At 44.3% G+C, this 14,152-nt stretch overlaps 1 protein-coding gene across 3 annotated transcripts in view; it reads left to right on the forward strand.

Annotated features, from left to right (window-relative positions):
• MAGI3 (membrane associated guanylate kinase, WW and PDZ domain containing 3) overlaps positions 1-13,949 on the forward strand; it is a 189,931-nt gene extending 175,982 nt beyond the window's left edge. For 2 of the 3 annotated variants that reach the window (XM_038749323.1, XM_038749324.1), the window contains 3 exons: positions 4,297-4,440; positions 8,060-8,198; positions 10,747-13,949. In XM_038749323.1, coding sequence (XP_038605251.1) covers positions 4,297-4,440; positions 8,060-8,198; positions 10,747-11,786 — 1,323 coding nt within the window. In that variant the 3' untranslated portion in view covers positions 11,787-13,949. Of the gene's footprint in view, positions 1-4,296; positions 4,441-8,059; positions 8,199-10,098; positions 10,190-10,746 lie in introns of all 3 variants that reach the window. The other variant, XM_038749325.1, reaches the window with a different exon arrangement.
• Positions 13,950-14,152: the final 203 nt, after the last annotated feature.

A 14,152-nucleotide genomic window follows, 5' to 3' on the forward strand; every position in this document is an offset into this window, starting at 1 on the left:
TGTACTAAGCGCTTGGGAAGTACAAGATGGCAACACATCTTCCTCAGGATCCTGAGACTCAAAACACGCCCTTCTCCTGCCATGATTCCTCTCTTCCCCATAATTTCCCACCCCCGCTCCATTTGGGTTTGCACCCCCAAAAAAGAGCTTCATGGCCATATTCACCGTGCTCAGGAGCGGAAAGATCCAAAGGAGGACCTTGATTGTACCGGGGGGAACCAGGGCCTTGTAACGGGGGCATTCAGTGCTGTCTAGCCCACCTCCTCCATCTCATTCCTGTGTCGGCTCCTGCCCGAATGGCATTTATGGAAAACCCACTGATCGCAAAGCGCTATCCTGAGTACTCGAGAAGTACAAAACAAAGAAGTGACATGATTTTCCAGCCCACAAGGAGCCTACAGCTACACTGCAGGCAGACTAAAGCCATTTTAAAAGAGAGTAAACAAAATAAGTGAGTGTGCAGTACAATAAAAATACATACAAACGTCTTAAGATGGGGTGGGTTTACATGATTTGGAATGCTTGGAATTAATCGGGAAAGGCTTAGTGGAGGAGTTGGGACTTGCAAAGGGCTTTGAATAGAGGGAAAGGCGGGAGGAGGGAAGGGGTTCCAAGCTGAGGAAACAACACAAGCAAGAGAACAGGAGTGGGAGAGTCGAGAGGGAGGTGCAGGTAAGTTAGCTTGGGGGCCAATTTGGGGAGTAGCCGGTGAATATTTATTTGTTTATTTTACTTGTACATATCTATTCTATTTTATTTTGTTAGTATGTTTGGTTTTGTTCTCTGTCTCCCCCTTTGAGACTGTGAGCCCACTGTTGGGTAGGGACCGTCTCTATATGTTGCCAGCTTGTACTTCCCAAGCGCTTAGTACAGTGCTCTGCACACAGTAAGCGCTCAATAAATGCAATTGATTGATTGATTGATTGATTGAAAGTGGGCAGATATGTAAAATATGGTAGGTTGGTGGGAAGCCAGTTGTGAGGCGTTTCCACTTGGTGTCTCAGGAAAGGGGAAGCCATTGGGGGGTTTGGAGTGTTGTAGAAGTGTGTGCATGAAGTAGAGATTTTTAACAGGGAGAGGCTGGAGGCCGGAAGGCCGGTGTGGAGGCTGATGTAATAGTTTAGCCACGGTACTACCAGAGCATGTATCGGTGTGGTAGCAGTTTGTTCCAGGAGATGGTGTGTAGGAAGGACAGACAGGATTTGGCAGTGAACTACATGTGAGAGGTGAAAGTCAGGAAGCAGTTGAGGATGTCTTCGAGGTTTGGGCTTTTGGGAAGAGAAAGATGATGGTACTATCAACTGAGGTGGGAAAGTGAGGAGGAGGAGTGGACTTAATGGGGAAGATGAGCAGAGGAAGATGACCTACTGAATTGGAGAGGTCAGTGGCTCGTCCAAGTGGCAAAATCCTGGAGATAAAAGGAGCTGTGGGATTGCAGCTTAGATGAGAGTCGGGGACTAGAGAGGTAGATTTCGGAGTCATCCACGCCGAGGTGGTAGCTGAAGTTATTTGAGTGGATGACAAGGGAAGGGTAGAGCAAGAAAAATAGAGCAAGAAAAATATGTTGCCAACTTCTACTTCCCAAGCGCTTAGTACAGTGCTCTGCACACAGTAAGCGCTCAATAAATACGATTGATGATGATGCTGCTGATGATGAAAAATAGGGAACCTAGAACAGTGTGCTGCAGAAGGCCCACAGTAAGATGTTGGGAGACAGAAGAGGAGCCAGTGAGAGAAACTGAGAAGGGATTTAGAGAACCTCAACATCTCTCCTTGTCCTTGTGCAGTTCAACCAGTGGTTTTTATTTAGTGCTTACTGTGTGCAGAGCACTGGACCAAGTGCTTACCCCCACCCATTGCCCCTAATCCACAAACTACTGCAAAAGTGGGTTAAGGGCAGCTTTATGCTGGAAATCCCGTGACTGTTTCAGAGATAGCTAGCTTTAGAGACGATGCTCTTGCACTGGCAGTGATCCAAGGACACCCAAACCCCAGCAGGCAGGCTTTCTAGTCACTGCAGCACTTAGCTGTCATGGGACTCCTCCAGTGGGGGTTCAGCTGTTGGAAAAGCCAGAATTGAATCGATGTGGAGCCAGGGGCCCGGGCCTTCCAGCTATGGTACTTTCCACTTGAGATCGTATCCATCCAGGGACTCTGCCTGCCCTCAGGGAGGGCTCCGTGTTGGAGACCACCTAACCCACCCCTACTTCTGTGATGATGTAAAGGCACGAGAGAGGTGTCGAGCAGAAGCCAGCGGCGGTGGGCAGGGGAGGAAGCCGGGCAAGGCTGGACAGTTGTGGGATTCTCGCCCAGTACCCACCTTCTCCCTCGAGGGACAGTTACCGTGTTTAGTTCCAGATACAATAATAATAATGATGGTATTTGTTAAGCGCCTACTATGTGCAAAGCACTGTTCTAAGCGCTGGGGAGGTTACAAGGTGATCAGGTTGCCCCACGGGGGGCTCACAGTCTTAATCCCCATTTTCCAGATGAGGGAACTGAGGCCTGGAGAAGTGAAGTGACTTGCCCAAAGTCACACACAGCTGACGATTGGCAGAGCTGGGATTTGAACCCATGACCTCTGACTCCAAAGCCCGGGCTCTTTCCACTGAGCCACGCTGCTTCTCATATCTGATATCCCTTCCTAGTGCTTAGTTCAGTGGTCTGCATACAGTAAACTCCTAATAAATACTATTTTTCCTAAATGAAGCAGGCATTCTGCTGCCCCTAGATTGAATGCCCGCAGGGCAAGGAAACAAGGAAAATTTCAAAACCCTGTTCTGGGTGCCAGGAGTTGAGGGTGGGTACGTGAACCAGACTCTGTTGACACCGGTGCTGGCTCATTGTCCTCTGGAGTAAACGAAGGTCCCTGCTTTTTTCTTGACTATATACGTACAGGTTTAGAAACACCTCAACTTCCCTGCTTTTTTCTTGACTATATACCTACAGGTTTAGAAACACCTCAACTTCCCTTAGTAGCCTATGTAAACTGTGTCTTCATAGGACACAGGACTCCCTTTTAGACTGTGAGCCCACTGTTGGGTAGGGACTGTCTCTATATGTTGCCAATTTGTACTTCCCAAGCGCTTAGTACAGTGCTCTGCACATAGTAAGCGCTCAATAAATACGATTGATGATGATGATGATGATGATATCATTTCTGATCTTTACTTATTTTTCATGGCGCCAAGGATCAAGATGGGCTCTCCAGAGATCCCATCCAACCCCCTTAACCTCCAAGCAAAAGAATGAAATCGCCCTCCAGATCAGACACTTGCCTCCGTCTGGTAGCCCAGCCCAAGGTTTTTTCACCCCGAGTATTGCCCATCCTTTTTAGCTTGCAAGGATCCATACTGGTCCCAGGGTTCAAAAAAAGGTAATGACGGACGAATCATTCACTAGTATTTGAGCACCTGTAGGCAAGGACCGATGGTGGAGTGTAGCGAAAGGGTGACTCGAGCCTGTACGTCTAATAGTCCTGTGACTTCCCAATCAATCAATCAATCAATCGTATTTATTAAGCGCTTACAGTGTGCAGAGCACTGTACCAAGCGCTTGGGAAGTACAAGTTGGCAACATATAGAGACCGTCCCTACCCAACAGTGGGCTCAGTTCCCAATACCATGGTGGTTTGTTACACGGCTTAGACACACGCAATTTATGATTACCTAGCATCTTTTAGACTGTGAGCCCACTGTTGGGTAGGGACTGTCTCTATATGTCGCCAATTTGTACTTCCCAAGCGCTTAGTACAGTGCTCTGCACACAGTAAGCGCTCAATAAATACGATTGATGATGATGATGATCCCCAGGCTTCATTCCTGCTGCGACAGTGACTAGCACATCCTTTCCCAGGAGGGCGCATAAGTGAAGCTTCGTGGCTGGGGGTTTTGGGGTGGCATGGAGGGAGTACTGATGGTGCAGTCCTCCTGGAAGGGTGGTGATTAACCTCTCAGACCAAACAGGCCGCAGCCCTAGATTTTGGTTGGCGTGGGCAGGGGGCTCAGGGGACGACATTGCCACCTGCTCTAGCTATTTTCTGTAGCCGCCCCTGCTCAGAGGTCAGTCTTTGTCCTTCACATTCCACCTATCTGTTTTTTGCCATTCCCTCACTGCCCATTACCCTAGAAATGCAATGAAGATGTGATTGCTTTGCTCTGAATGGAGCTTTTTCCCCCCCCCCTTATAATAAAAATAACCCAACCATAAAGTACGGGTCCTCATTTCATCTTTGTTTTTTTTTAAAAAAAAAAAACCATCCCCATGTTTTCAGCTTTTGCTTCTTTTCCTTTTCAGAGTCTTGGCTGTTACCCAGTGGAACTGGAAAGAGGTTCAAGGGGCTTTGGATTCAGTCTTCGTGGAGGAAAGGAGTATAACATGGGGCTTTTCATCCTTCGACTGGCCGAGGACGGCCCCGCCATCAAAGATGGGAGGATTCACGTGAGTTGGTTTCCTAGTGCTGCCCGCTGTCCACGGCTTTGGCTCTTGGGTTGGGAATTCGACAGCGGAGAACAGGCACATTGACAGGACTCCCGAAAGCCATTCGTCCTACGTAGTCAAAATTAACACCACTAAATTTGAAAAATGAATAATTTCTTGTTTAGCTTTTCCTTACCCAGTGGAGACAGAATGCATAGGTTTTATAAACATTATAGGGTCCATCCACTAGTTCATTCTTGCCCCTCTGCTCTCTTCTACTATACCCCAGCTCATCCTTTTCATCCTCCCAGGCAAAAGTAACTATTCCTAGTTTGCAACTCCCGCCCTCGGGCCCGTTTTTACCAAACCGTATCCATCCCTTCGTAGTCCACATTGCCCGACTCCTCAAGAACTTTCAGCGGTTGCCCATCCACCTCTGCAGCAAACAGAAATTCCTTTCCATTGGCTTTAGAGCACTCACTCAGTTCAGTAAGTATCCTGTCTTACTTTGCTGGCTTCCTACAACACACACTTCATTCCTCTACCACCCTACTCTCACTCTACGTCAGTCTTGTCTGTGTCGCCACTGACTCCTTGCCCATCTCCTCCCTCTGGCCTGGAACTTCAGCTGACAGCCCACCCCTCTCGCCACCTTCAAAGCCTTATTAAAATTCATTCATTCAGTGGTTATTTACTGAGCGCTTACTGTGCGCAGAGCACTGTACTAAGCACTCACATCTCCTCCGAGAGTCCTTCCCCAACTAAGCACTCATCTCCCCTACTCCCTCTCCTCTCTGCCTGTCTTATGCAGTTAGGTATGTACCCGCATTTGACATTTGTACTTCCCAAGCGCTTAGTACAGTGCTCTGCACATAGTAAGCGCTCAATAAATACGATTGATGATGATGATTTACCCCACCTTCTCCCCATTGGTACTTACGTACTTGTCTATAATTGATTTAAACGCCTGTCTCACCTTCTAGAGCTACAGCTCCTTGTGGGTAGGGACCACGTCTACCGCCTCATTTGTAATGTACTCTCCCAAGCGCTCAGTACAGTGCTCTACCCTTATTAAGGTCTCAAATACCATCGGTTGATAGTTCTCCAAGAAAGACAACTCCTGGAGGGGGCCTAATCAATCCTCGAACATTTCAGTCCTGCCATCCCATCAACCATCTCAGTATTCAGAGTATTTTTATCTGCTCTACCACTTTGCCAGTTGTCTCCCCGATTAGAGTGTAATCTCCTCAAGGCAAGGATCATTCTCTCTTACTTCTGCTCCATCCTCAAAGCTGTAGAATGCGCTCTGAGCACGCGAGGCACTCAGTAAACCGCTATTATACTCAATTAGAGGACACGGAGATTACGTTGATGATGAACTCGAAGAGCAGATTTGCCAGAGGCAGGGTTAAGAATAGACTCCTTCATTTCCACACAGTGTGAGATAGGGCCCTGCCGTCATTTTTCTTCCGGAAAACTTGGGAGAGATTGCAGCAGTTGAGAGCCATAGACCCCAGAGCCAGAAAAATTGGGTAGGTGAGTATGACGAAGAGTATTGTATGTCCCCCTCTCCATCCCCCTCATCTTACCTCCTTTCCTTCCCCACAGCACCTGTATATATGTTTGTACATATTTATTACTCTATTTAACTTGTACATATCTCTTCTATTTATTTCATTTTGTTAGTATGTTTGGTTTTGTTCTCTGTCTCCCCCTTTTAGACTGTGAGCCCACTGTTGGGTAGCGACTGTCTCTATATGCTGCCAACTTGGACTTCCCAAGCGTTTAGTACAGTGCTGTGCACCCAGTAAGCGCTCAATAAATATGATTGATTGATATGTCAGTCAATCCATCATATTTATCGAGCGCTTACTGTGTGCTTAACACTGTACATTCCCTGCCCACAACGAGTTTACAGTCTAGGGGGGATATAATCACATCTGTTGCGTAAGGAAGGAGGAGACGGGTGCAAGGAAGGAAAAAGGAAAAAGTATTAGTAAATAATAATAATAATAATGGCATTTATTAAGCGCTTACTATGTGCAAAGCAGTGTTCTAAGCGCTGGGGAGGTTACAAGGTGATCAGGTTGCCCCTCGTGGGGCTCACGGATTTAATCCCCATTTTCCAGATGAGGTAACTGAGGCACAGAGAAGTTAAGTGACTTGCCCAAAGTCACACAGCTGACAGATGCTCTAGGATCTTGCCCAACTTGACATCATCATCAATCGTATTTATTGAGCGCTTACTGTGTGCAGAGCACTGTACTAAGCGCTTGGGAAGTACAAGTTGGCAACATATTACAACATATTGACAACATATGACAACAAGTCATATATTGACAACATGTTGACAACATATGTCAACAAGTTGACATATTACCCATCCTAGTGACAGATGGAATTGATATGACAGGGTCCCCGCTACACTTCGTCTCCGGCATTATCTGGTTATGGGAAAGTTATACATTGATCCTTTTAAAAAAAAAAAAAACCCCAAAAAACTGTCATTTAATGATTGTGCCGGTTGTGTCCCTAAGCTAGTAATGTTAAGTAAGAGCGACATCCAGTGGCAAGTTAGGCTAATTGCATACCTCTATCATGTATTTATTTATTTATTTTACTTGTACATATCTCTTCTATTTATTTTATTTTGTTAGTATGTTTGGTTTTGTTCTCTGTCTCCCCCTTTTAGACTGTGAGCCCACTGTTGGGTAGGGACTGTCTCTATACGTTGCCAACTTGGACTCCCCAAGCGCTTAGTCCAGTGCTCTGCACACAGTAAGCGCTCAATAAATACGATTGATGATGATGATGATGTATGGGACCAAGTCAATCTGGTAAATGGCTCAGTGGGTAATCAGAGCGAAATGATTCAAATTGTATCCCCGCTGAATCAGTCCTGGGGCCAATTTCTTTATGGTTGAACTGGACAACATGAATCAAGATTATGCCCATCACATTGGCAGTTGCTAAAGCTAGGATGAGTTCCTAGAAAACAACAATAAAATGTAAAGCAATAATAGGATGCAGTGCTTTCAAAAACCGTATTAATGCTTTTCAGCCGTTTATAAAGTTCAGCCCTTTTTAGCAGCTTGTCCCCAGGAATGAGTTTTGTAGGCCGGCATACCACAAGGGGACTTGTTCGGTTTCAAATAATTACTCATAACTAATCACATCACAAAAAACGGTTCTTTAGGGCCTCCCTGTGTTTTGGCCATTGGCTGTTCAAATGCCGCCCCAAGCTCTCTGAGATTCGTTAGACATTTTGTGAAAAATAGAGCCGAGGGGCTGTGAAATATAAGGCTATTTCACAGGTGGAGAAGATGGAAACAGAGTTCAAGTTCACTGATTCTTAGGCTTCTGCCCTCTATTAACTCATCTTGTACTAACTAGGCAGTTTTAGTGTAAAACCATTTTAAAACCAGTAGTAAAAGAGCAAATTTCAATGTGTGTACTTCTAATTCGAACTGTCCAGTCAGAGCTCATTAACTACTTGGCGTGACCATTCTCTTTAGAGAATACTCAAGTTTTCACTGAGGAAAAGCTGTCCATTTGGCAAGGGCTTCTTTGAACACGTTGAATGGCTTGGGAGGCCAAGAACTCCCAGGTAATCCTGCGTCGCGTGATTCTTACCTTTCAGGTTGGTGACCAGATTGTCGAAATCAACGGGGAGCCCACCCAGGGGATCACTCACACCCGAGCCATTGAGCTGATTCAGGCTGGAGGAAGCAAAGTCCTTCTTCTCTTGAGGCCAGGCACTGGCCTGATACCTGATCATGGTAAGGCGTCGTTAAATATGGGCTGACGGGGAGGGAGGAGAAGATTTAAGCGATGTGGAGAGCTTGTAGTCCGGTTCGGATGACAAAAAAAACCCTCAAAATATCCTAGAAGTGGTTTCCCAGTGTAGCACTGAAATGCTTGGAGAAAGTGTGACCTCAGTCTGCCTGTACTTTCAGACGCAGAGCTGAGGAGGGGATAAGGCATGTGCAGAGAAGGGAAGATGGAGATTTAGCTTGCAAATAGAACCTGCCGGGCGTGCGGTAGCAATTCACAAAATAGAAAAGAAGTAAATATTACTGAAGGAAATGTATGACGTGATGCGTTTGAAGCTTCTTAATCAATCAATCAATCAGTCGTATTTATTGAGCGCTTACTATGTGCAGAGCACTGTACTAAGCGCTTGGGAAGTACAAATTGGCATCAATGATGAATTAATGAAAATGAAAGTCATTATCGAAAGTCATTCGACGCTTAGTGCTTTAGCACTGCAACTATCTTGAACAATGTACTTAAGACAATGTAGGCAAATGAACTACCTGTAATTATACTCGTCCCCCTCTCCGTCCCCCCCATCTTACCTCCTTCCCTTCCCCACAACACCTGTATATATGTATATATGTTTGTACATATTTATTACTCTATTTATTTATTTTACTTGTACATATCTATTCTATTTTATTTTGTTAGTATGTTTGGTTTTGTTCTCTGTCTCCCCTTTGAGACTGTGAGCCCACTGTTGGGTAGGAACCGTCTCTATATGTTGCCAACTTGGACTTCCCAAGCGCTTAGTACAGTGCTCTGCACATAGTAAGCGCTCAATAAATACGATTGATGATGATGATGATAATTATAGCGATTTATTTCAGAACAATTAAGACAAGTTTGTCACTTATTGAATTCTATCCCAAATAGTACTTTGAGAAAATGGAGGCCTTTTGGTGAAAGGTACCCTTAAACAACTAGGACCTTTTAGACTGTGAGCCCACTGTTGGGTAGGGACCGTCTCTGTATGTCGCCAACTTGTACTTCCCAAGCGCTTAGTACAGTGCCCTGCACACAGTAAACGCTCAATAAATACGATTGATTGATTGATTGACCAGTCCTGTCAGGAAGCTGGGGCACGGACCGGGGATCTATCAGCGTGTTACCTCGCCCCGGGGTGTTTTTCAGCATTCTTAAATAATTTGAAAATCACCGCGATGGTGGAAAAGCCACTGCAGCAACACTGTGGGCAGAGCCCGACTGAGGGCCGGGGCCCCTTCAGGGACTGAATAAGAAGGTGAGGCCAGTGGTGTTTAAGGCTTGGATGTTTTTTTATTTTTCCCGCAGCTCTAATGCAGGGAGGCAAAGAGGTAAAAGAACTTGGGTGAGGCAGACATTCAGCCCAGGATGGCCCACCGCAGTGCAAATAAGCAAGCACCAACCCATCCATCCCCAGAGGTGGGGGCAGAAACGGAGGCCCTGTTGCAGCTGTGATAACCCGGCACTATCAATCAATCAATCAGTCGTATTTATTGAGCGCTTACTGTGTGCAGAGCACTGGACTAAGCGCTTGGGAAAGTTGGCAACATCTAGAGACAGTCCCTACCCAACAGTGGGCTCACAGTCTAAAAGGGGGAGACAGAGAACAAAACCATACTAACAAAATAAAATAAATAGAATAGATATGTACAAGTAAAATAGAGTAATAAATAAATAGAGTAATTCAAATTCTATTGGTAGAGCAAGTGTAGGCGCGGCCTAAATGAGCTCACAGTCCCTTCCAGCCTTGTGATTCTATATTGTCTTTCGTGTTCTGCTTTAAAAAAAAAATACCACAATCACATTCTTGGTGACATCTTTGCTGACTACTCTTGTGATTTTGTACATCGTCCTAGGCTTTTTCTCTTCCTTCTTCAGGTCTGGCTCCTTCCGGTCTGTGCTCCTACGTGAAACCTGAGCAACATTAAGGCTTTCAGGGCTTTTCTTGGTCTTTCCTTAAAAAGGCTTGGTAAATTTGCATGTCTTATGATCCACTTCACTCTATTTTTTAATTAGATACGATGCTATTGAACAATGAATCTACTTCCACATTTTCTTCTACTTTTCAGTTTCCTTGTGACATTGAATTTGAAAAATTATTGCAGGAGTAATTATTTACTAATGCTCGACACCCAGGTCCCCAAATTCTGCCTAGTAGCCGCAATTAAAAAAACATGCAAACGGCAGCATCGTCCTCTGTTTATTGGAGAGAGATCTGGCAGTACTGTTCTGGCTTGTCCAGAAACAGTAGCTAAAGTTGTTTAAAATAAACTGACAGCTATAGTAAGCATTTCTTTCTAAGAACCGTTACCATAAGCATGGTATAGTTAAATATTCAAACCGTTTTATTAGATTGTTGGCATATGTGCAAATGTACCCTATTCCCTGTCCAGTATAAGTGTGTATGTAACAAACATATCTCAGTACTCCAGAAAGTATACTTCAGAATAGTGTACAAGTAGAACATTTTCTTAATGTTCGTATTTCCTAAATTGATGAGGCTAAAATGACTTTGTTCATTTCTAGGCGATTGGGATGTTTTTAATCCTTCATCTTCAAGTATAATTTATGATGAACAGCCACTATTTTCCTCCCCTTCGCATACTGCTTCCACATTTGAAGTAACTCAACTGCCAGTCTCTGAAGAAGCTCTCATGAGAGTTCAGATGTGTGAGAAGGTGGAAGACTTAAAGGACACTGAAAAGAAAAGCACTTTAACTGAAAACCAGACTGAGCTAGAGCATCAGCCTTCTGTCCAGAAAAATGTGAATAGGAAGGCTTCGCCCATCTGCAATCAAAGATGCAGCAAAAAGAAAAATCCTTTAGAAGCCGAAAGAGCCGTTGCGAGAAGAGGAAGATCGGCCAGTCCAAAAAAATCAAGCCACAGATATTCGGGAGGACGAGAAAAGGATTACGATCCTATAAAAGACGGGCCCAAAAGAAGGTCCAGAGATCGATCACTGAGTCCGAGGAAAGTCGAGAACACAGTTTCGCCCGGCAACACGGATGCTGCCTCTGGAAGAGATCGTTTCGGGAGAAACAGAGGAAGATCTGCCAGCCCCAAGAAGCAACCAAAGGTGGAAGGGAGCAGAAGCCAAGAGAACACTGAAAATCAATTACCAGCGAAGCCTGCAGCACGGATTAAAGATGGAAAGGAAACAGCAGGTGTTCCCTGGAAAGACATAAAGCCAAGTCAGCCTGGAAAGAACGAGGCCCAGTCTCCAGCGAAAAAAAGCCAGAGAATGGAGGAGAGGTGGGTTTCATCCAAAAAGGCTTACGACACCCTAAAGAAAGAACTATCTGAAGATGGCAAGAAGGCGGCTGGAAGCGGCAAACTTTCCGACAGGCAGCTCCATTTAGAACCTGCAGATCCTGTCGCTCTGCCCAGAACAGAAGACCTCAAGGAAAGAGAACTGGAGACCATTGAAAAAACCAAAGATAATGGGGTGTCCAGACCTGACAGCAGTTCTCCAGTCAAGAAAGCAACAATTACCCCCGGGCCATGGAAGGTTCCCAGTGCCGGTAAAGTCCCAAGCACCGCGGGGGTGACCGAGAAACGGATGTGACCATTTTTCTGAAACTGAAAACCGTGTGGTTTTTCCAAATTAACAATCCGAATCCTGGAAAACAGGTATAGAGACAGACTTTGGTTCGATCTCTGAATTAACTAGGCTGCATGAAGGACCTTTCATTTAGGATTGCTAAAAAGAAGCTGGCGCCCACAAAGGTCATGACCCTCCCTCCCTCGCGGGAGGGGTTCCGCTGCTCATCCGACATTGCACTGCTACCGCTTTCAAATCGTGTTGTGAATGTCTGAACAAAAAAATGGTATGTCTCTAGTGCCGGTGTGATTATGACTCACCCTTCGTCCTTGTGCCAAGTTATCTACTGTACCACCTTGATTTTCACCCTCTTTCTTCCAGTTTTGCAGTATTGGGAAAGCTAGATTCGATTTGGAAGTTGATGTCTTCGATAGCATGTTGCATGTGTGAGGAGGGAAAAACTTCTAGGTTGTTGCCGGTTGACCGAAAAGGAGATACTCCTAATTGATCATTGGAAAGTGGCAAAAGCCTTTTTTTTTTTACACCACTATTAGTGCCCTAACTGGCATTTATTTTTTAACTCAACAACACAACAAAACCCACAGATTTTAAAGGAAAAATATAGCCTGCTACCCAAAAGAGTGGACGTTAAGCAGCTCAAAATACATTCTTTCATTAGAAAGTTAGGGTAAGGCGCTTTTGGTAACCCTAAGACCCACTGTTTAACTTCTAGTTTCACATTCGGAATTCATTAACGTCGGTCATAAAATGCACTCTTCCCAGTGTTTTATCCAACCTTACTCTATTTCCAAGTAACTAAGATCATCCCTTTCTATATTTCGTGTTTCATGATGATGTAACTCTAAAGCTAGAGAAGCATTTGAAAACAGTCCCCAGCACCTTTTTTTTTTCCGAAGAGAAGCTGAATAACTTCCTGTACCCGATGTTACAATTTACAAAATCCAAACCTGTTCAGGTTAGTTTGTCCCAATTCCTGGTAGAGCAACCATTAGTTGGTGGTGTTTGCAGGCATTAGAAGTAACATAGGATAGAACCGGTGCTGATCCCATGAAGTCTGGGAAGCTGTTCCACAGGGAGGATTATCGGTCTGGTTTTAAGAAAGCAAAATTAAAATGAATATTGAAACAGCAGAAATACTTGTTGGATGTGCGATCCTCAAAAGACTAAACATTTGCTCAGCTTTCAAAATACTTATGATTTTAAAGTTTAGTGAAGTTACATCTGTGATTGAGGCAGAGCTAGTTTTAAACGTAGAGATGATTTACCAAACTCAAGAAGTAAAATCCGATAGCAAAGTTGACGAAGAATATTTTTAGAATCGGTAGATTTCATAGTCCGTCTGGATCATCTTAATCCGTCTGAGTCCTTCCAGTTGCTGTAGGACTCAATGTACATAACAAACCCCTCTAACTGTGAAACGTCGCGATTCCGGATTTATCCTCAGTAGGTAGCTATTAAACCTGGCTCCCTAAATGGGAATTTTATATTTCCTTTCCACCGTGTGCACTCTCCTGTCGTAACAACTTGAGCCAACCTAAGTGTTAGGAAGTTACTTAGCACTTCTGAAATGGTTTATTTTCTCCTCTTAACTCCACAAATCCCATTTTTTTCCTCATTGTTGGCCGTGGCATAAGTTGATGTCGTACGTTAGTCTGATGTGACCCTTCCTTTCTGAGACCCTGACTCTGTACTGACTGTATAACGACTTAGCAATGTGGCCTTGGAATGCTAAGCAAAAATGGATGTACTGGTTGTAAATGTTTATATAGTGTACAGCACCTTTATATATACTTGAGGTTCTGATTAGAGAGAGACCTGTAAATTGCTCATTATTTTTTATATAGATATTACAAAAGATCCAGTTCATGGCCTTCAGTTCTTGCACTGTAAAATAATTTTGCTGTATGTTTTTGTTAATGTGGAATTCTCTAATTGACCCCTCCCCCTTAGCCCCTCCTAAGCTCCATTTATTAAAATATGCAGATGAACAAGGGACAGAAATCTATGAGTTAAACGATCAACTAAAATCCAACAAAAGCTGTCTGTGTAGGGTCTTTTTTCTGTATATAAGGCGTGATATTAGTTTGATTTAAATACAACTCGGGTTCCTTTGCCATTTTACACCTTTCACTTGTAAAGAAATAGCTTTCCATAAACAGTTTGCTACAAAAATAAGTTTGTCTTATTGTGTAGTTTTCTTGGTGTCAGGGGGTTGGAGGGGAGAATGAAGACGGTAGGTCTTGTAGGAGAATTAGACCTAGGCTTGTTTCAATATATTTGGAATGGCAGGGAAACAACTCCATTTCCTTCAATTGCATTCTAGAAATAATTTATGAAGACGTATCAATTAAAAATGAAAACTACAATGT

This window comes from Tachyglossus aculeatus, chromosome 7 (assembly GCF_015852505.1).
Source record: "Tachyglossus aculeatus isolate mTacAcu1 chromosome 7, mTacAcu1.pri, whole genome shotgun sequence".
NCBI classification, from domain to species: Eukaryota; Metazoa; Chordata; class Mammalia; order Monotremata; family Tachyglossidae; genus Tachyglossus; species Tachyglossus aculeatus.